Genomic DNA, 23205 nt, shown 5'->3' on the forward strand with positions numbered 1-23205 from the left:
GTGTGTGTGTGTTTGGGAGGGGGAGGCAGTGAGGTCACCAGGGGTCATCAAGGGCCAAGCATTCAAGGACCGGGCGGGAAGGGAACAAATTCTAAGAGTGAAGCCACAGCACTTGTGACTGACGGACATAACACTCCAGAAAAGAGAGTACAGACTGTACACCCCTCCCAGTCTGGGCGGTACCAATCCCCCCCCAGAGGGGAGCTGTCCTAACATGCCCTCACTCACACCTGAACAGACCAGGATGATTGCTCATGTCACTGCCAAGTTGCTGCCAAGGAGCCCCTCCTTAGCTTAAGCAGCTCCCTGCTCAGCCTGTGCTAAGCCACCAGAGTGCAGCGAAACACAGGGGGTTAAATCACTCCATCAATGAACACGGCTTTTCATTGTTATGTGTAGAAAATAGAGCCTGTTTAAAGAGCCCCCTGGCTGTTTTCTTTTCTCCTTAGACCATGAAAACACAACATAGCTCAAATGCAGGCGTTGCAAATCAGCGAATGGTTCGTCAGCAGGACAAAATATACACGAGTTCTCGGGGTGTTTACTTATTTGCCTGGATTTTTCTTATCGTCACTTCATGCAGTCACTGGACTCTGACAGAGAGTGCCAGGTTTTTCACCGATCCACACACGGGGCATGGCGGTTGCCAAAAGTAACATGACCCTCAGTGATAGCAGCCGGCGTGACAGCCCTGGGGCACTGAAACCAGAAAGGGGGGGTCAGGGATAGTATCGGTCACCTTGATCAGCCTTTCCGAAATTCTAGCACAGCCAGCAATTCTGATGAATGTAAAATAACCATAAAATTGGTAACCTAAATTAAAAACCTTAAAAATAAAATAGAACAGGGACCACGAGGGACCTTGAAATCCTATTCACAGTCGTGTTTCTCTTCCAGAGGCATGAGCAAAGGCTGGGATGAATGGGCTGCCGTGCCATTGCCAAGTGGGGGGGGGGGGGGGGGGGGGGCGCCGAGTGAGTGACTGACGTTATTTTTCCCTGGAAGGAAATTCAAGGGGACAGAAATAGTCATTGGTATATTTAAACAGACAGGAAAATAAATATAAACATTATAATTTTAAAGTAATAAACTACATGCTAAGTCTTACTGTGCATAAGGAATAAATACAAATGTGCAAAACAGCTATACTGTGCCAACGGTGCTGTATAGTTACGAAGGACCACAAGTGCAAAATGGACATTTACAATCAATAACAGGGTGAATTACGCACTACAAACTGACTGTGCGATGCACAATAAACAAACAGGCATTACTCATGATGGACAAGAGCTTTTTCCTCATTTTCCCATCCATCACCTGCTCTAGAGGGTCAAGGTCAATCCTGAGCACAGAGCCAGCCCCCCTGAACAATGTGTTCAGTATTTTGGCCTCTCACATTTTAATATTGCTGCCCCAACACGGCAGCATAGAGGATGGCTGCAGCCACAGACTCAGAAAGTGTGTATCAGCCTCCCACCTCCCATATGAATCAGAGGACCTTCTCGTGAAATACAGCCAGCTCTGGAACGTCTTGCGCAAGGCATCTGTGCTTGTGTTCCAGCCCATTTTACTGTCCAGATGTTCCTCTAGGTACCTGTAGGCCTGAACAACTTCAATGTCTGCACCTTAAATGCTGACGGGCTTAGGGGGAAACCAAGTTTGAGTCTTCAGCTCTCACTTGTGGTGGATAGGTGAGCTGCAGAGGGCCCAGTGAAGTGCTCATCGTGGTTTTTGGAGGAGTGTAGGACACAGCTCTGCAGCGTCTTCACCATGGCTTTTGGGTGGTGTATTCTGGCCTGGCTCACCAGTGTAGGAACATGAGGAATGAAGAAGAACATGTGAATATGGCAGCGGCACATCGATGGATGGAGGACTGCCGGAATACAGACACCTCATTTTCCGATGAATGACTGTCATATTCTTTTGAATGATATGTGGGTTGGGGGAGGCATGGTGGTGCAGTGGTTAGCACCCGGGTTCGAGTCTCCACCTGGGTTACATGTGTGTGGAGTTTGCATGTTCTCCCCATGTCGTTGTGGGGTTTCCTCCACGTACATGCTGAGGCTAATTGGAGTTGCTAAATTGCCCATAGGTGTGCATGTGTGAGTGAATGTTGTGTGAGTGTGCCCTGCGATGGGCTGGCCCCCTATCCTGGGTTGTTCCCTGCCTCGTGTCCATTGCTTCCAGGATAGGCTCCGGACCCCCCGCAACCCAGTAGCATAAGCGGTTTGGAAAATGGATCGATGGGTTTGTTGTTAAATAAGATGGCTGCTGTTCATTTATGTAAAAATCAGAAAGATATCCATAAATAAATAACAGTAATAAATGTTTTGCATAAAAATACTTCTTATGAGGCCGAAAAATATATAAAATCCTATGCACATGCTATAGGCAATCTTACAGCAATTACAAAACAATATGTATGCACTATTCTCTTAAAATGTTCACTTTGTGTTGTATGTTTAAACAACAATATATTAACAAAATGAGCGTGCATGAGTACATCACATGCCCTGTGGACTGGCATCCTGTTCATTGGTTACGTAGCTCCCTGTAACCATGACAGGGGTAAAAGGTTGATTGGTTGGATGGATGGATGGATGGATGGATGGATGGATACTAACAAATTTTTGAAAACAATAGCGTGGGCGATAAAGAACACTGCTGTATTAACAAAAAAATCCACAAGAGGGAGACATCATGCATTCATCCATCTTCCAACCAGCAATTCACTACAGTACATACGTTTTCCAGTTCATTTTACCGCTTGTATTTACCCCTAAAAAAACGGATTCACGACAACAGTTGTCCGTTAACAAGACGTCCATGCTTGGTTTCTGTGCTGCATGGCTGCCCCTGTAATTAGACGAAGCATAAGGGCAAAGCCGCAGGATGCAAGACGACAGATGAAGGAACTAAACAAAAAGAAAAGACTACTTCTGTAAATAAAAATACTCCGTGAGTTCCATAAATGTGGAATGCATTTAAATGAGAATTCCCTGTGATCATTCACTGCAAAAGTAAACCGTTTTAACTGGAAACAGATGTATAAAATTCGCCCTAAAAGTACATTAATCGTGAAAAAAACAGGAAAAATCAGAATCAAATAACCTTTAGGGAATTCAAGCAACAACAATGTTTTACGTTCATATACTTGACTAGTACACTATATATTGAGGCTCAATATCTCAATAAATGACCCCATTCCGACCATTCATTTATCCCAGTACCAGGAATGCGTTCTATAGCCGAGTGTAAATTGCCCGAGCAGCTCATAATGGTGATATCTCATATATTTTTATTTAAAATACATATTGTTTTATTTTTTGCACAGTTACTATTAAATTTTTATACGACCTTTGCATCTATGATTATCTTGCATATAATATGTTTGCCTTGGCAATTCCACAGTAACCGGCGTACAGCAGGCCGGTGAAGGAGGGACGGGACGTGAAAATGCCTTGAGGTATCTGCACCTATGAGTGACGCAAAAGGCAATCAAAAATAGTACAACACCAAGCACATAATTTCCATACATCATATCATACATTGGTAAGTCGCCAAGACGCCCTTGTTTTACTCACAAGCACTGACAAAATATAAGAATTTCAGATTCAGCTAGTATCAAGACAATGGCACATAAGAGTTCCTGGTTAATCACGAGTGTAGGATCCATAATTATATGAATGAATTCAGAATCTATGAGCCTCAAGAGCAAACCTGTAAAAGTAATCTTAAAAACCGCGAATGACAATCCTAGACTTAAGGGATTTGCCTAGAAGTGATGTCAAAACGCAGCAGAAAATTACTGATAAGGGAATCGACCAATGGTTTACGCAGAGGTCATTTAATTATGGCCACGTGACCATAATACGTTTTTCTATTGGACAAAACTTTATGATAGGCGCAATGCTCGGCGAATAGAAACGAGAAACACGGACAAAGGCGTGTAGTCCTGGTTGTTGCAGTTAATGTTTTTTTTTTTTTTAATTTTTTGTAATCAAAGACGGAGGAAAAGCCGTTTTGCAGTAGGAGCGGCTATTTACACAACGGTTTAAAGGATTTATTGGTGGCTGGAATATTTTTTTGCTTAATTAGTTGGGTAAGTGCAATACATTATCTCTTATACTTCACTGTTTACGATGGAATGATAGCGTGCCAGTTGTACGTTAAACTGATAGGATAAATGGATTCTTGTGAATTTTCGCTACTAATTATTAAGGAGAACCTCGGATGAATAATTTTGCTTTATAGCTGGCTGCCTGTTACCTGGTTTAATCTGTTTATACAACGTATCATCCACGTTCCACGGCGCATCAGCCTAAACAGAATGCCATGCTGTTTAGCTGGTTAAATTAAGTTTTCAGCTCGGCATCTGATCAAGCAGTCAGTGCGACTGTCACATTAGTTAGCCAGACGTCGAGAAATCTGGAACGAGTATGATGCATAGGGGCTGTTTGCTGGACGCGAACATTTCCACGTGGGACTGGCGGTAAAATACAACATATGTTGACTAAAAATCCTTCTACCGCTTTTTCAAATTAAATTGAGACGGGTAATAATAATAATAATATACATTTTTAATTATAGTAAGTATGTTTTTTGGTTGGAGTGTGCTTGCCATGTATTGGACCCGCTAGGTGAAGGGCCGCGCATGTGCGTTTGCTAGATAGAGGCGGGGGGCGGCTAAGTGGAGTCACGTGACCACCCTGGTAGAGGAGGGGGCCCGGTGGGTTGTCTTAGCGGAGGTCACATGACCGCGCTGCTCGCTATGTCCTCGGCTGCGTGCTAGCCGGCCAAGAGCATCTGCAGATCGCCACGCCACATGCGCAGGGAATAACCTCGTTCGCTGGAGTCTAGGACGTAAACCCGCGGAACACACGATGCCAGGTACCGTGTTATAACCCAGCAGCAGCTCAGTATTTAATACCGGTTCCTCGCCGTATGTTAACGCACGTTATATCCCCGCGTTTCGCGCCCGCAGTCGTGAGAGCCTTTGTTCGACTGTAAGGCAAACATGTCAGCGCTCAGCCCCGAACGCGTCTGCGGCCCGCTCTCTCCCCTCTGGAGGCCCGCGCGCTACCCGCGCGCCTCTTCACGCCGCCACATACTGTTACTATTAGATTCTTTCCCCGCGCGCCATTCGCTTGTCTAACCGGCGGTGTCTGTTTCCAAAGTTGATGCGGCAGCTGAACGTCTTAAGCGCCGCATGGACGCCGCCTGCCGTGTGGAAGGCAGCTCACCTTAATCACCCTAATTGTCTCCCCCCCCATATAATATTCTACGTGGCGTTTCGCCAGTTCTTCCCAACACCGCGCGAACAGTCCGCGATTAACAATTCCCGTCGCCGTTGTGCTGTAACTAAAGAGCCCGGCCTGTGAGCCTCAACCGACCGGGAATCCGCACGGTTTCTCAGCCTCGGACGCCTTTTCTTATCTCGTATTTGTAGCGTTGGTTTTTTTCCGATGTTTGTAAACAGGAGGCACCCGCCTCCATTTTCCCCTTCCTACGACGTCCGTTATATGCCGGCCCGAAGCCTTTGAATTGTAATCAAAGCTTGTGCTCCGTGCTGATATGCAAGGTGTAGCATCTCGTAAGCGTGCGTGATGTGAGGGAGGGCCTGAGTTATGATGTACCTCCAGCGCGATGCTCCTGACCCGGCCAGACCCGGTTAATGCTGATCTGGCAGACTTTGCACGGAGCTTTCATCGAGCCCCGGCTGTACATGCAGACAGTACCGGGCCTGCGTGGCCCATAGGCGGTGGTGTTTGAGGTGTATGAGCAGGTGACTGAAGGGGAATCAGTCATTAGGAACTCTGCGTGTGTGCTAGATTTGGATGGGTGACTGCTAACCCTTAGCGTGACTTCTGCGTGGTACTGCCAGCTCATGGCTTAATTAACATGTTCTTTGTCTGTGTCTGGCTTTCCCCAACTAGAGGTAGCCAGTCATTTCGGATAACTGTCACCATAGATGGGGTCGCTGGATTTGATGCTGGGCCTTATCCCTGCTTATGGGAAGGGGGGGGTGTTGATCTTCATCGCCCACAATGTTTCAGACTCTGTTTGAGAGAGGCAGCCAGCCGTGTGTTACAGCTAGACAGGTCGGTGTTTAAAATGGGGGGGTGTTTGAAACACCGAATAAATGTCATTGGTGCAGGAGGAGCAAATACCATACATGCCAGTAGGTCTACATTGGTCTGGCAAACAAGAGGGACATTTGAGGAAGAGATGGTGGCCATGCCTGTTGGAGTGTGTCCACCGTGCGCTGCTGCCCGTCCGCTTACCTCTCCGCAGGGTGATTCTAGGGGGGCAGTCACCTTCCAGCGGTGTCTCTCTTTAGCACCCCCCCCCTCCCCATAGGTTTCTTCAGTCTAAGTACTGTAACCAGCACATCAAGTCTGCTCTTAGAGCACTTCTGTTAAGTGGCTAAGCATTTGACCAGAATGCTGCTGGTTCCAGATTGAACAGAAGTTTAGGTTAAAGGTGCGGAATCGTCGTAACGATGCCTGGCCACGCAGATGGGTATGTGGTAAAAGTTTACGTTTATCTGCTAGGTACTGACTGCTGGGGAAGCTCCTATCTCTGCTGGGTTATCAACGTTATCAAAAACCGAAACTGCCAGGAAACATATTTGTAAACTGAAATAAGCTGTGAATGGGAAAACTGCAGCCAGACAAAAACTATAAACATTGCTTCTGAAACAAACTAAGTAATAAATGTAAAATACTTCTTGATTTTCACAAATAATTTACAGTGAAACTGTAGTTTCTCACAACGTTGGGACAGAGACACTGCCGGGTAGTTGAAATTTCCAGATAGTGGGCAGTTGCTCTTGAAAAACACTGAATTGTATCGCATTTCTTATACATACTTTAATTTCTTCGTAGAAGCACATCAGTAATTATAGTGAGTTGGATGTCAGAACACGAGATCGCAAGGTAAACAATAGTGGCGCAAGCAGTCGTCTGAAGCATGTTGCTCTGTGGCCTCACGCAGGAAGTGACATGTAACGCAAAGTGGTTTGTTTTTAGTTTGCTGTAAACGTTTAATTGGGTTACTACTGTGAATTCTAAATTTTTATATTTTGTGCTGGTTTCTTGAATGTTGGGTATCGGAGAGGATTTTACTGTCGTTACAGTAATATATCTTTAATTACCGTCAATAACACCTGCAACAAGGAAATGAGGAAATTGGTTCATTAGCTTCACTCTAATCAGGAGTCTCTAATAGTCTTGCATATAAAATAGCTCTACAACTTCTATGCCTAGAAACATTTTCAATACCTGAACTATAATATATAAATACTAAATAGAAATATCTTTTAAAGAACCAATGCAACCACACTGAAAACCAAATAAAAGTAAACTGGGTTTGAAATGAGAATTTATAATGCCTGTCGCCTCTCCCTGACAGCTTGGGCGTCTGCTGGCACAGGCTGTGGGTTACCTGCCTTTTGTTGGACAAGAACTGAATAGGATGAGCTGGTGAGATGTTATGGACCAGTGTACCGTCCTCTGACAGATTAGGCGATCGAGGTCTTTTCTGATCTAATGAAGGTTGTTTATATTAGCTCTTGTTCTGTATATCTTCTCTTAATCTTGGCAGTTTAATCTGGGGGGCAGGTGGGGGTCGCTGTGGAAGCCAGGAAGCAGAACGTTCAGAATGGGCCTGGTTAGTCCAAGCACCTATGTTTAACATGATAGTCCGATGTCTCCTGCTGGAAGTTGGAGTGGTATTCCGTGGGAGGAAAATGGAGCACATCTCCCATTTACTGTGTTTTGAGTTGGTATTTGTGTTAAAATGTGGTTTCCTTAGCTTGGTACATGGGGCGTATAACATGCTTCCCCTGTCCCCTTGGGAGATGGCACTCTGGCTGGAGATACCACTAGAAACGCATGTATCTCCGCATGTATGCTCAGGAAACCACAGATGCAGGTCTTCCTCTTTGCAGGGCTCTCACGAGAGGCGCCCAGCCTGCATAGCAGCCTTCAGAATGACACTGGTTGTGTTCAGGTGTGTGGTAGCACAGAGAATCAGATGTCTTCAGAAATGTAGCTGTATAAGCTGGTTACCTGTAACAAATGTCATTTATTCCTCACCTAGCTATGATGCTTGTCTTATCCTCCACTTTCTACACCCCAGTCTCTGCTTGGAATGTTCTGTACTTTTCCCATATCGCAGTCAGCCTTAGACACCCAGGGGATGTACTGGATCGTCACCAGCAGTATGCAGTCACACTCTCTGGATAATTTAGACACATCAGTTCAAGTATACGTTGGGTCTTTGGTTTTCAGACATGGTTTAGAACAGGGGTTGGCATCTAACTAGTGCCTGTACCCAGCAGTTTTTCCATTCTACCTGGTCTCTGATGGACCACACCTGATCTCAGGCCGATAGTAACTCATCAAGTAGGATGGAAATCCTGCTGGAACCTGACACTCCAGGATCAGGGCTGCCTACTTCTGGTGTAGAGTAGCAAGAGAAAAACGGTGCAAACAGAGAGAACATGCAACCTCCAAAGAGTGGAATCAAACTCACAGCCGTGAGCATGTTAGGCTGCGGAGCCTCCACTGCAGAATGACATCGTAGGCAGCCTGGCCTAGCTTATTGTCTTCAAAGTTTCTGTTCTGTTTGATTTGGCTAAACTGGTGTGTGCATTTTCAACCAGGTGCAATTATCAGCTTTTGTTCTTTTTTATCGCTGCTCTTTAATGTGTATTTAAAATGAAAATGAGGCAGTTGTGCTTTGACTGTTAAAGCTGCTCATTCTGCTGGATTGACCTCAGCACAGCTGGTCATTGAGTTCTGACAATGGAGAATGTATGGTGACCTATAGGAGCTGGTAAATGTTTGGTAAAAACTGGCGACGTTGGAAAATGCTAGCTTAGAGCCTGGTAAATTTTCCCAGCTCGTCAGAAATCTGCCATCAGCATATACCAGGCAGTCGCAAAAGCTGTTTCTGGTACCTCAAGCAAATGTCACTGGACAGACATTTCAAGAGGAGTCTGGTGTGTACTGTGTCTGGGGAAAAATTACACCACTGTTCAGCGATGAGTCTGAAGTTGTGGAATTTTTCACACCGTGGTGGAGCTTTGGGCAGGGTTTGCAGAACTTGTTGAACGTGTTTGAATGAATCTGCCTTTGTTTTAGAACTCTACAAATCCCATATCGGGCATGGAGATGTATCGTCTTGTATCTTTCTCCTTGTTTCTGGCTTATCTGAAATCTTCCATGTCTCAGACTAAGGTGGGAGGGGTGTTGTATGTATGTAATGCATTTATTTCGTTAAATCGAAGAGCTGGGTGGTAGTTGGCTTTGGGGGGAAAACATCTTCCTGACTAAAGGTGATCTTTCTCCAGAGCCGGCAGATATGAGCGGTCCGGAGGTGGCGAAGACACCGGGAGGCGGAGGCCCTGGAAAGGAGGGCAAGGAGCCGGTCGCCAATGGGCATGGAGAGGGCGACTCCAACCCCTTCGCTGAATACATGTGGATGGAGAATGAGGAGGAGTACAACCGACAGGTCAGTGTGCATGTGGTCACCTTGCACCACATGAATGGAGTGTGGGTGTGTGGTGGGGGGGGCATGTATATAATAAAGACGTGTTATTTTGACCTTGTGGGAATTTTTTTCCCAATAACAGAAAACCCAGTTTTACAAAAATCTGAATCTGAGTCTTGGATCCAAAAAAACGCATTTTGGTTACTTATGGTTTTGGTTAGGGCTGGGTAGGGGTTAAGGTTCTCATGGTTGAGTGATAGGGTTATGCCCATAGAAATCTATGGGGAATCCCCACAAAGTTGTAGATACTGTGTGTGTTTGGGGGGGGATTCTATAGAAGGGCCTGCAAATGTCACAAGGACAGTTGAGGAGGGCAAGCTGATGAATGGCTTGTTTCTTTTTATAAATTGGGAGGTCAGTTTAGTTGCAGTGTTATAACAATACTGGCATCCCTCTTCACATTGTCCTACCAGACATAACTTTCACAATGTTTAATTCCCCTGCCCAACTTTGTTCTCATGCCAATTTTATTGTCCAATCTGTTAACTTCCAGGTGGAGGAAGAGCTTCTGGAGCAGGAGTTTTTGGAGCGCTGTTTCCAGGAGATGCTCGATGAGGAGGATCAGGATTGGTTCATTCCAGCAAGGGACCTCCCCTCTGGAGTGGGGCAGCTCCAGCAGCAGCTCAACGGCCTGTCTGTCAGTGATGTCAGCACCGAGGATATCGTGGTGAGTGTTGCATACGCCTGTCTGCTTGCTTACATCGTAAAATGCATGCTGCTTGATGCCATGTGGTTGAGGCTTTTCACGTGCTGGGATGAAACCTCTGGTTTTACAGCCTCTCTTACTTGCTCCCATTTTGTCCTCTGTTCCCCAGCGCAAGAGCAGCTTGAATCCCGAAGCAAAGGAGTTTGTGCCAGGAGTGAAGTACTAGGGTCCCCCCTGGCACCAGGGGGCGCCTTTTATAGAGACACTGGTGACCCTCGGTCACGTCTGCACACACTCAAACAGGGGCGCAAAGGAGATACAGCAAGGGCAACTCCTCCTATAAGCTTTTTATTTGTTTTTTTCCAAGTCTAAGTGTTGGGGGGTGGGAGGGGCTCAGCTACAATCCCTCCAGGACATTACACAAGTTACACATCATACTCAGTATTGAGCTGTTCTTCATCCTGTTTCTTTAACCCTGAGGACTGGTCATGTGAGTTTGTATGGAGAGGCTATTTTTTCCCCCCTGTTTGGGTTTATTTTTCATGCTTTTTGTTTTTGTTTGGATTTGTGTCTTTTGGGCAGCAGTGTCCAGGAGTGAGGGAGTGGGAGGAGCTACTGGGCATGACAGGGGGGTCAGGTGACCAGCCTTGTGACCTGATTAGACCAATAGGAAAGCCTGTGGGGGATTCACACAAAATCATTTTTTGATTTAAGTTGAAATCCTGACACAAAGTACGAATTTCATTAAAAAAAAGGAAAAATGAATAAAAACAATATACCTATTTGGATTTCCATTTCAGTTTGGTTTTGTGTGTATGTGTCTTTTGGTTTCAGAGCACCAGTGAACGTTAGCTGGCAGCTGAGCCCTTAAACTTATTAGGCCAACTCCAGGTACCTCAGTTAAACGTTAGGGTGACCCCCCCCCCCTTCGGTCTGTACGCATTGCGGGCACGTTGTCTACACTGCTCTTCCTGCTCGTTTCCCTTTCCTGTTGCTGGAAGCGTTTTTCCCAAAGTGCAGCTCCAGCACATGTTCTGAACGGGTTTTATTGGCTGCTTGTAAGGGTCCTTCATTTAGTAAGACTGTCCCTGATGCCCAATAAGAAAAATGTGTAAGACGGGCTCTCTCAAAATGCATTAGTCATATCTGAAGGTGTTTTTCCTATTTTGCAATGTCAGTTGTGAACCACTGTGGCTTCTGCATTGAAACCATAAACGGCCCATAATACAACCTGCAAGTCTGGTTTAAGATTTAAGAAAGTATTTGCTGAGCATGACTGCCTCTGGCCTATTAGGATGTGGCTATCCTGGGATGGGGGTGTATTTATACAGAGCCCCTTTAAATGATATTTCTCTCCCCCCCCCCCCCCACCAGGAATGCCCATTTTCCGGTATTAGACAATTTCGCCCCCCCCCCCCAATGTGTGGTGCTGTTCAGTAGCATATTCAGCCATAAAATCCACTTGTTCACTGCTTTGCCCTTTATTGTCGTTCACTGCTGATCTGATTCTTTCTGCTTCACCAGCTTGTCTTTTTTTTTCTCTAATATACTGTATGAAAGAGGCAGTTTTATTTAATCACCATGTCACAGTGCAGACTCGGAATGATGCCAGTTGACAGTGGAGCCACTTTGAACCAGACTCCTGCCAGTTTAATGAAACAGACACCTGGTAGATGGAAAGTCAGTGAATGGAGACAAACTCGATGTGACGATCTGCTCATGTGACAGGATGTTAAATGAGGATGTACAGAACATTTAATTTGGCCGAAATGTATGAATGTCAAATTTTACGTGGAGCATGGAGAGAGTATTCTGACTACTCTCTTGTGGAGTGTCTTGATCTTTGGTGGAAAACTGCATTGACACTTCAGTATGGTTTTTCCACCTAAGCAAGGTGGGGGAGTTTCAGGTGGAGCAGGGGGGCAGAGGCTTGGCATTTGGGGGGGGGGGGGTCTTAACATGTGTCCCTGTACTCTGTTAACCAGTTTCTCCTGCAGGGGAGCCACAACACCCAGTGAAATAAAGCATGTCACTTCCTGCCATGTAGCCATCCTTATGCTCGGCAACATGGGCAAAGAAGCTGTATCCGTGTGTAAGGCTGGTACTTTAGGGATGGTAAGGTTCACCAGTTTGCATCAGTGCACTGGCATAAAAGTCCACAGTGCAATTTCCCTGCACTGGATACAATTTGGGATAAACTCGGGATGAATGGGTAAAATCTGATTGTTAGAATTATCAATAGAGGGCGTATGCCATTATTTAGAAATGTGACTGATTTTTTTACTATTAATGTTACATTGATTGAATTCCCCTCTAAACTTTGTTTCTGTACCATATTGAATTCTGTAGCATCATTTTGTATCACTATCTCGAGTCGCATTTTGTGGAATCAAATCGTGTCGAGTTGCACTGCATCGCAATAGGGGTGAATCATACTGAATTGCAGTAGCAGTTGTGTTGTATGTATCTTTAATATATCGGATCGTTGGCAATGCATCAAGGTGTGCAACGCACATCAGCCTTAGTGTTGGAGAAGCATATCCCTAATGTATTTGCATTTTACATCTTTTTACTTTGGTCTTAACCCTGCCATTAATGTAAGTCACACTTGAGAGTCTATTGTCCCTGCTCTTGGCTAACTATGAAATGTGTGAGATGGACAGGGGAGAGTCAGTCATGCCAGCTGAAGGGATGTAGTGTGTGCAAGTCTCTGAGTGAACCATGGCCAACTTTGGATCTTATGGTCAATAGCGGGCACCCTGCCTGATGGATGACGGCAGCTTCTTAGATATGGAAGACAGAACGTGCAGAGCCTCATTAGCCTGGTTTTTAAAAAATCTTCTGCACCACTGAAGCCACCCGACACCTTCCATATAGAGACAGGAGTAGGAAGAGTTAAGTTTTAGAAAGAAATGATCTCATTACTGCATGTGACATTCAGCTATAGGAATAGTATCCAATAATAGTTAAATATGTGAAAACTGAGCACAATCTGACTGAAGTATTCAAAGCTTAGTGATGTCCTCCATGGGGAAGCTAGAGGGCAACGTCGGTCTAATGCACACGATCAAGTGTTTAGTGTTTTTCCTAGTACTGATGCCATTGAATATGTCAGCTAGATGTGGCGATGTCACATGTGCCCTTAACAAACAAAAGGAGCAATGGGTTAGGAAGCACTCTGGGAGGGATATGAAAAAAATCAGCATGCGACACAAAACATTGAGAGCCAACAAGATTACACATCTAGATACATCTGTGGCTCCAGTAATGTCTCAATTCAGATTTATAAGGCTTCGTGTTGTTTAGCATATACTTGAATACCTTAGGACAGTGGTTCTCAAACTATTGTGCTGTTATGACTGGTCATAGGAGATTCCTCCATATACCACTAGAGGGAGCTCACATGCCATAGGTTGAGAACCACCATGGCCTGTGACAGTTTACTCCACAGGTGGAAGCTGTGGGCCAGGCTTCAGTTTGTACATCTGCAGTGGCCCCTGAGGGTACCACTATGTATGTGACCTCCCCCTCCCCCCTTCATGAGGCAAAGCATCCTGGAATAGGTAAGTAGCATGGATATTACTAACTCATCACCCATCCAATGTAAGGATAATTTTAATTTGTTGTTCACGGTTAACATTTAGTTATTTTGTAGCCTTAACATTCTGAATTAAAACTAAATGTACTATTATAGTTACTTTTATACATGGAAAATTACTGTATTAAATGATGAGCTTGATATGAGTCCATACCTGAACCCCCTAGTGAGAAGTCATTTTTTGGTTTTATTTCAGAAAATTTGCAGAAAGTCGAAAAAAAATACAATAAATCGCTGAGCAGATTTACTGGCTTTCTGAATATTGACAGTCAATCATATTATACAAGCCTGAATTGACTCCATACCCGGGGTTCGAGCAGAAAGCCTGTGGCATATCTAAGCTAGATCAACTACAACCCTATAATCAAACAGCAGTGAGAACAACCTTGCAGGTGTGATGCCGCAGTGCTATGCATCCTCTGCTCTGTGGGATTTTGTTAAGTCATTATTTAATACCAGTCATTGCTATTGAACATCCCCCCCTTTGTAAAATAAACAGGACAACTGACTTTTTATATTACAATAACTTTTGTTCTTTGACTTTATTAATAAAGCAATATAAAAAATCCCTTTCATTATACTTTCAGCATTTTTCAGAATAAGTGGATATAATCACTAAAAAGTACAAGAGAGAACTTTTTAAAAACCCTTGGTATCAAAAAAGCAAAAAAGGTTTCATAACAGTTGATATTAAATGCTGATTTACAGTGATTTTTATATCAAGTTTAAACTAGATTGGCTTATTCCAAAATTCCCCATCCCATCCATGTAAAAGATGGTTGTACAGTACAAGCTTGATTGCTGGTTTGTGTTTCTCTTCATAAAGCACATTTTTGGAAAACAGAGAATCACCTTACAGGGGTACGTATTCACTTGCTGCCAAAAGAGTGCGTATAGAACACATCTGCATTGGCAGAGTAATCGAGTGGCAACGTGACCCCAATGCTGCGGGCACCCAGGCTGGCGCCCCCTAGAGCCGAAGACTGGTGCAGCGTTAGCAGGCTGTACCTAGTGAAGTGGCCCCCAGCGGCCCTCTCCAGCACCTCCATGAAGCCTGCCAATGAGAACATGGAAGTGCGTGTGGTGTGACAGGAAGGCATTTTCTTTTGGACAAAAAGTTCAAAGAAAATTCCCTAACATCTCTTTTGGGACAGCAGGTGAGCAGTCTGTCCCATGGAAAGATAGGAGCTTCCTAAAGACTCCTGGGAATCCTATATAACTGGTGTGCCGCTGCTGAGACTATGTCCACTGACCTGGTTTTAGCAGGTCCCAGCTCTTCCAAACAGATCCTACACACAGAATGGGCAAGCCAAGCTCTCCTGAGAAGAGACACTGGAGGAGAGAACGCAAGGCAGGCCAAGGTTATAAAAGACCACATCTTGGCCTCAACAGGTCTCCTTAAACACACATTATCCATGTACCCATCTATCCTAGGGCCCGTATCACGAAGCAGGATTTCTTGCTTAACAAGGTAACTTGTTGGATTTAAGGCAATCTGAGCTAAATGTAAATGAACAAAGTCCATTTAAACCAGACTACCTTAAATTTGACAAGTTATCTGAGTAAACAAGAAATCCCCTGATTACAGGGAGCCTGGAGTCCGTCACAGGCAACTGAAGGCACGATACAGGAGATATCCTGGATAGGATGCCTGTCCATAGTAAAGCAGACATTTATACACAGGCATTCATACACCGAGCTATTCAGAGACATCGATTCACCCCATGTTTTAGAAATACCGGACAAAATGTGCAAAAACACAACTGGCTTTGGTGGCCTCACCTGGTCAGCTTTGGGTAGGACAGCCACTATATGTTGAGCCAAAGCTTTCCCAGCTTGAGCGAACACATACTGACACAGAGCATCTCCAGCTGTGGCCACTGCATCACACCCAGACAACAGAAAGGTCAGTCAGCTTTGACCCAGCAATCACGTCTCTCACACACACAAAGGGTGAAAATGACAAAACCAGCAAATTAAGTCAATCAGCGGACCTTCAGCCAGTTTTCTGCAAAACCCAGCGAAATGGGACTTTTCAAAGGTTCTGTAGAAGTGAGGAAGCATGCCCATTCTGTTGGTCACCTGGATGACAGACGGGGGGGAGCAAACAGAAAAATTCCTTAAAATATTTCAGGCACATCACTTTGAAGGCTGACTGCTGATGATCTGACCGCTCTTATATTGTCTAAAGTAAATTTTGGCGCAGCTGTCAAGTGAGGAAATGGTGCTCCCCTAACCCTTCTCACCTGGAAGTACTTTTGCATGGCATTTTTGACGTTAGTGATGTCATGAGGTGGCGTCGCAAAATTATCCATCGCGTCAAATACTATCTTCACAGCAAGGTGAGAAATCCAGTAGGCTAAGTAATAATTTGGAAGAAAAGCAAAGTTTTTATGTCATACATTTGCTGGGGAATTTTAATCCAACAAGTTTCCAATGCCACAGTTTAAAATTTTGTGTGCATCAGCATTTTTGATTTTGGTGAAATTTGAGATATAGTGCCTTTTTCACAACCTGGCTAGAATGCCAAATTTCATCAATCAAAAATGCTGATGCAAACAAAATTTTAAACCGCAACATTAAAAATATAATCATATAACAATCTGGCTATTATTATTATTATTATTTATCATCATTACATGGTGAAAATTTGAAAACTCCAGAAGGGTCTGTCTGAGTCTTCATTGTTGCAAAGTTTGAGTCCATGCACCTTGTCAGCTATTCACTTCTGCTTACTGAAAACGTGTTGGACCATTATAAATTTTCCAGTATACTAGGTCTTTTCATATGCACAAAATGTTAATCTGACCATTTGTGCTTCAAGTGAAAGTTTTGGCTAAGTCTCGACCTCAATCCACATGTTTGTTTTCCTTGTGCTCCACTTACTACTTAAGTCTTTGCCAGCACCAAAGTTCGAATGTACCAGTGCTCTTGTCACACTTCATCATCTATCTTTCACATCCACAAAGTCACAGCATATTCTGAACAGTTCTGATATTTAGTTTTAAAAATGCAGTACAACTTTTGGAGATTTCAGAGGTCCTTCATCACAGCTCTCCTAATTTCCAGTGTGTGACGTACGTCTAGGTTGTCAGATCCTGCGTTGTTATTGTTACCAGTGATGCTAAAGCTTATTTGTCTTCACCATCAATGCTAATGTTAGCTGCCACCGCTATAGTCGAAATGCGTTTTCTTTACATTTAGCCACACCCACATATGTTCACTCTTCTTTAACTTTCCTGAGTCTTCTGATTCACTTTTTCTACAATGTCATCTATCCGTTTTGTCTGTCATTTTTTGGAAGCGATTTCATGGCTGTTCTGGCCTCTTCTATTACTGAAGGTTCTATCATGAATCATCACATTTGCATCATCAGATATATATTGGTTGCTGATGTCATTGTTATAGAGGTTGTCTGTGGATTACTTCACATCTGTTTGTCAGTTATTTGCCCATTAAAATCTCTCCGCATTCACAATCGAGGCTGCAGCTCGATTTGCTTTCATGGGTGAGGAGATTGGGTGCTAAATTAGTCTGAATTTGTACCTGAGCCCTCGTCACCCATCAGGTGACCCCAGCCTCCACAGCCCACCTGTGACCCGTCAGCATTCACCAGCTTGCAGTTGGATCCAGTCCCTGAGATAATGACTACACCCCCTGAAGGAACAGAGAGGGGGTATAAGTAGGTGTGTCAAGTCAGACCACTACTCCCCAACAATCTGAACATCCGTACTTGGTGTGCTGGAAGAGCAGTTGGCAGTGAAGAACGTGTGAAACACAACACTATAAATTCCATTCCATTAACTGCTTGTCACGCTTTTTCATGCACTACTACTTGATTTTGAGGATGGTTATTCAACTTACAAGAACTGGCAAAAGAATTACACTAGTATTTCAAGAAAACGGTAGGGCTAGACAAATCTCCAAAATCCTAATATAATCTAATCTTTAAACTAGCTTGTAAACTCTGTGTCATTCAAATAAGAACTGACATGGACATTATTATGCTTATATATAATCATATATTCTACCCCAAACTTAGGTGATATGACTTAAGTAAATTGCACTGGGACTCTGCTGACAGATTCTAGATTGGCTGCACCTCTACCTTGCTCTCTGGCAGTTGCCATGGCGCCAATTGTGTCGTTGGAGATGTGGTAGTTGAGGCTCAGTTTAGGAAACCTGTTCTCCATCTCCTTGATGAGCTTCTCGATGGCCTCTGGCTGCTCTCCCCCACTTAGAGACATACCCTGTGCACACAGCCATTAATGCTTCTCACACCTACTGAGGGCCTTGTGCACCAGTTCCACTATAGCTCTGCTTTTACCTGCTATAGCTTTTCAATATTGAATCAAAGCTAAATTTCCTCAATCAAACTGCATGTTTAAAACATATAGTAGTGGTTTAACTTTTTCTGCATCGATATAAATTCTTTTTCATTTGCAGTTACTATGCTGGTATGTGGGTGGTGTCATTGTGTATAGCACCCCAGTATCACACCCGATTCTATGTGCCTCTCTTTGTTTATGCAGGTTTCCTCCCACGGCACTGATTGGCTGGTTGTTCCCATGTTTGTATGCCATGACATAGGCAGGAATCCTGTCCATGGTGCTCCCTAGCCTAGGGCACTGTACTTCCTGGGATATACCGCTGGCTCAATATGACTCTGTGCTGGACAAGTGTTTATGAAAAATGGATGGATGTGCCTGCATTTTGCCTGGGAACACATAGAACACAATGTCTTATTGGCTTTGGTGATAATATATTCGGCTGAGGCTGACCAACCAGGGAGCGAAGGGGTGTGTCTACATCCAGTCCCGCCTCCGTCTTGGCCTTTTGCATCATGCCGTTGATTGCCTCCAAACATTTGTCCACACCTATTAGCTGCAAGGGAAGCAAGTTTTCATTGTACCATCTACACTGCAAACAGTATCATGCCACCAGAATGTACTGCAATAACTCTCCACAGAGTTCTGCACCATTGCTGTACTAGCTATACAGAAGTTGAATGCCTCCCAGTGTTGTCTGACTCCTGACACTTTATGGATTCCTACCCAATGATTGGTACATGGCCCATCTGTTTCTGCAATGATCTCTCCTTCCTCAGAAACCAGCACTGCTTTGGACGCAGTCCCACCTCTGACAGAAGAGATACCATATCCATTCAATGCAGTCCAGCAAGCACAAAAAAAACAGTCACTTTCCGGGAATACTTTAGCCTTTGATAACCGGTATAGTTATACAGAAATAGACGCCCTGGCTGACAGCCGATCCTTAACAAGATCTGATACACGCAGAAGATAATAAAGTAATAAAACCGTAAAGTAAGGTAGAAACTGCAAAGAGAAGCATGCGAAAAATCAGATTTTCACATTAAACTAAATATCTAGCGATTCATAATCCTTCTAAATAATGTAGTCGTCGAATGCCCGTTAAGAAAGAAACGATAACTACGTTTAAAATGTTGACATCAATACATCTAACGACAAAAGGACAAAATTCGTACTTCATGTATTAAAATCTGCCTTTTTAACGAACCGATGTAAGTAGCTTTACTTCTTCTTGACACCAAGCTACTATAAACATATTTTTAAGTTAACATATTTGTCTTTTTTACTCACCCCTCCACACCGCCGTAGACAGAAGCCATAATCTACCTTCCTCCTCAGATCACGTGACCAGTCACGCGCTTGTATCAGCGACAATGAGAGGCGCGTGCATCCTGCGGAAACATCGCTTATATTAAAGATTAGGCAGAGACCTTAACTTAATAAGTTCACCTCATTATAGTTTCAGAAATTACTAGGGCTATTGGCTTGTAGAATCACAGTGCCCAGATTATCCATTTTGTAATTTTTACATTCATAGATTAAATACTTTAGACTTCTAATACATGCAATGAATTGTCGGATATTACCACCAGAGTGCAACATCCTTCCACATTGTCACATTGTTTCTTATCCCACATTGAACTGCTTTCTTCTGATTCGCCTTTTTTGTTTTCTTTTTTGTTTTTGATGGGGCGGCGGGGGGGGGGGGGGTGACATGCTATACGGTCTACATATGGCAGGAACGGTGAACTACAATGTTCATTATCTGTTCATACATTGATCTTTTTCTCAGAGTATTTTTTTGCGTGTATAGACTATATTGTGCAAATTTTTAAAAAGTGACAGCTCAATAAACATGTTACTCCAATCCCTCAAAAAGTAGCTTGCTGGAATAGTTTTACAGAAAATGATGTTTCATGTCTAGATGGCGCTACAGCACTGACTATCCGAAGCGCCATTTACTTTCGTTTTATTTTATATATATATATATATATATATATATATATATATATATATATATATGTGTGTGTGTGTGTGTGTGTGTGTGTGTGTGTGTATGTATGTATGTATGTGTATATATTGACTACCTCATAAGAATGGTGGCTGTCAAAGTGTGGGATATATTAGGCGTAATCTTTTAGTTTTCAGTACTCATAGTCAACATGTTCAAAGCATAAGAAATGGACAGAGGTAAAGATCTGAGTGACTTTGAAAAGGGCCAAATCATAATTTTAATGATGGTCACAGCAGTAAGGTGTTGAGACACAAGGCATCGAACCCTGCTGCGTAGCCAGAAGTGAGATCGCCGTGATATCCGTTCGATAACCGTCTTCTGTCGAAAGCACCAACATTAGGAATGTGAGCATCAGAACTGGACCTTGGAGTGATGGAAAAGGTCGCATGATCTGATGAATCCCATTTTGTCTTGCATCAAATGGACAGCAGAATATGTGTCAAGGAACTGTAGTATGTGTTAGACCAACAAGTCTGATCCATGGCTATACAGGCCCATATGCAGCCGGGCTCAACCCTATGTACCCCTGTAGCCATCATTAAAATGACCTGCCATTCGTGCCACAGTAGCCCTTCTGTTGGTTCCAACCAGACAGGACGGCCTTCATTCACATCCTGCATTGATAAATCTTGGCCACCCCACACCCAGCAGATCGTGGCTTTTCTCTCCACTGACTGATCTCAGTAGGTACTCACTCCACAGGCTTTGCCATTTTGGATGCGGTTGTCTGGCCATAATGATTTAGTCCTTGTCCCTCTGCCCATTTCTTCCTCATTCAACATGTCAACTACAAGAACTTTTTTTTTTTTTACAATGAGAGCTACTTTTACAAAGGAAATAGTCTGGCAAGCTACCAAATCGCAATGGTATATGTCCCTGAGGGAAAGGAGAGCCTTTGCTATATTCTGCTTCTGCCTAGAACATTATGGAAGTTGCATTGTTATCAACAAAAAATGTTTTAGCAATGGACCTGTTGATTGAAATCGACCAGTTTGGCACGTCTGGTGCCTGGTTCAAAATAGTCAACATCATCCTCATTGCATGTGGCGGGGGGTGGGGGGGTCATAATTCTTTGTCTCATGGATGTATAGACCAAGGATAAATTCAGAGTTCATTACCAGTCACATTGACAGCGACACCCTAGTGACATGGCATCTGATTGGGATCATCTTGTGTCCATTGCAGTTTTTTCCTTATCTCAGCTTTCTGATGATCTAAGTGACTCTGACAGAAAAGGGACGATGTATGCAGACGGCGGGCCTGGAGTGAGCAACTGGCAGCCAGTTGATATGCACAGCTGTGGCAGACATGGGCTTCTTCCTGCAAGGACACAAATGATGGCTCCGACATGCTGTTCACTCAGACTCTGAACCTAGGTTGATTTTACTTTCACACTATGTACAGCAGTGTTTCCCAACCCAGTCCTCAGGGAACCCCGGACTTTCCATGTTTTTGCTTCCTCTCAGCTCCCAGAGCCCCTGTACCAGGTATTCGGTGTTCCTGATTGGCTGGGATGGAGCAAAAACATGGACAGTCCTGGGATCCCAGAGGACTGGGTTGGGAAACACTTATCTACAGTGATGGTTACAAACTTTGCAGGACTTTGAAAGAAGGGTCTCAAAAGGCTATTCAGCTTCATCATTTCATATCGTGCTCCATTTGGTTCTGTAAATGCACGGCAGTGTGTGCACATAGTTATGCTTGAAACATCATTTCATATGTGGCATAAGTCTGGTTGGACAGGATCAAATTCATCCAGTTTACCAGGCAAATAGCCAGAAATAAATTTCACTGGGTGGGCCCAGCTACTTGATTGATAAGTCCCTCTTGTTCAATTTTGTCAATCAGTGGGTTGCCCTCGGTAGGTTTCACTGACTGGGGGGGGGGGGGGGGGGATTAACCTCCTTGTGATTGTTTAATTCACTCTTGACCTTAAACCAGTGCCTGTGATGATCATACTTGGTATCCCTGGCCGAAGAATCCAGACCCAGATACTCAGATCCAGAAATAAGAACCAGAACACATACAGACGCTCCTCTACTTACGAATGAGATATACTTCGAAAGGCCATTCGTAACTTGAAATGTTCGTAAGTCATTATTCAACATCATTTTAAGGGTATATGCAAGTACAAAGAACTAGGATGCTGGGAGTGCAAATGCTACGCTGCTGCGCGGCGGGAGTAGCGGCCAGAAGTCATACTAGGCGGAATTGGCACACAGAAAAAAAAAACGATGTTGCGGACAGGAAACAGGAGCCCAGTGAACACAATTTGGACCTACAGTCCTCTTCGTTCGTATGTCTGAAAGTCCGTAAGAAGAGGAGCGTCTGTACATGGCATGAAACATGTACAGCATGTGCAGATGTAGCAGGGGCAGTGGTGTCACACAGATTTTGCAGAAAATACGGCAAAGTAAAATCCCAAGCAGTACAAAAGTAAACAGTCTTAATTCACAATGAACTACAAAAGGCTCAGAATGTTGCCAGTGTTTGTAACTGTGCAATATACCTTGGAAGAATGATGCAGTAATGTAAACAGCCATTAAATATACAGGGTGAGGCAGACTGAGGCTAGATAAAATTCCTTTCAACTGGCTAGTGTGAGAGCCATTTGACACATCACATAGCAGGCGGAGTCCTGAGTCAGGCAGAGGCATTATTAGATATATTTGCCTCTTCTGGACTTGTGTTACATAAATATGTATGAAGTACATCTGGGCATTTGTTGCTACCAAGTGTTGTTTCTCTGTCACACAGCCTACAGAACAACTATAACAGGAAGGCATCTATCTCGCTGAAGAGTAGACTTACAGCAATAGTTCCTGTCCTTAAATATAAATATGTTTGCTCAACATATTCCAGCTCCTAAACCATTTAGTGACCCATCCACCCAAGTTCTCCTGTCAGAGATTTATCTTTAGTCTCCATAGATGAGACATTCGCTTCATATCCTGTATGAAAAAAAAAGATGCATACAGAAATCTGCCAAATGATCTTGGACAGAGGAAGAAGCAAAACGAAAAATAGCCGTTAAGAGAAGGAACACCGCAGAAGTGCG

The 23205-nt window shown here is 43.9% G+C and overlaps 2 protein-coding genes and 1 long non-coding RNA gene across 4 annotated transcripts; 2 read left to right on the forward strand and 1 right to left on the reverse strand.

The window, feature by feature from the left end:
- The first annotated feature begins 3950 nt into the window (after nt 1–3950).
- paip2b (poly(A) binding protein interacting protein 2B) lies at nt 3951–10992 on the forward strand. 2 transcript variants are annotated; one of them, XM_048970503.1, is made up of 4 exons: nt 3951–4102; nt 9359–9519; nt 10052–10225; nt 10374–10992. In XM_048970503.1, exons 2-4 carry the CDS (start codon nt 9370–9372, stop codon nt 10428–10430), a joined length of 381 nt encoding a protein of 126 aa, XP_048826460.1. In that variant the 5' UTR covers nt 3951–4102; nt 9359–9369; the 3' UTR covers nt 10431–10992. The 2 variants fall into 2 exon arrangements, with proteins under 2 accessions (XP_048826460.1, XP_048826459.1); XM_048970502.1 differs by lacking the exon at nt 3951–4102 and adding an exon at nt 4732–4890.
- Nucleotides 4900–9244, forward strand: LOC125704634 (uncharacterized). Its single transcript, XR_007381198.1, has 3 exons — nt 4900–6522; nt 6888–6938; nt 7414–9244. It is a non-coding gene; the product is annotated as an uncharacterized LOC125704634 (long non-coding RNA).
- Nucleotides 10993–13969: 2977 nt separating the features above from the next.
- nagk (N-acetylglucosamine kinase) lies at nt 13970–19557 on the reverse strand. The gene is made up of 10 exons (XM_048970504.1): nt 19424–19557; nt 18857–18941; nt 18588–18686; nt 17911–18052; nt 17349–17459; nt 16049–16161; nt 15797–15884; nt 15585–15682; nt 15056–15134; nt 13970–14856 (listed from the first exon to the last, which is right to left on the reverse strand). Exons 1-10 carry the CDS (start codon nt 19450–19452, stop codon nt 14672–14674), a joined length of 1029 nt encoding a protein of 342 aa, XP_048826461.1. The 5' UTR covers nt 19453–19557; the 3' UTR covers nt 13970–14671.
- Nucleotides 19558–23205: the final 3648 nt, after the last annotated feature.

This window comes from Brienomyrus brachyistius, chromosome 12, assembly GCF_023856365.1.
Source record: "Brienomyrus brachyistius isolate T26 chromosome 12, BBRACH_0.4, whole genome shotgun sequence".
NCBI lineage: Eukaryota > Metazoa > Chordata > Actinopteri > Osteoglossiformes > Mormyridae > Brienomyrus > Brienomyrus brachyistius.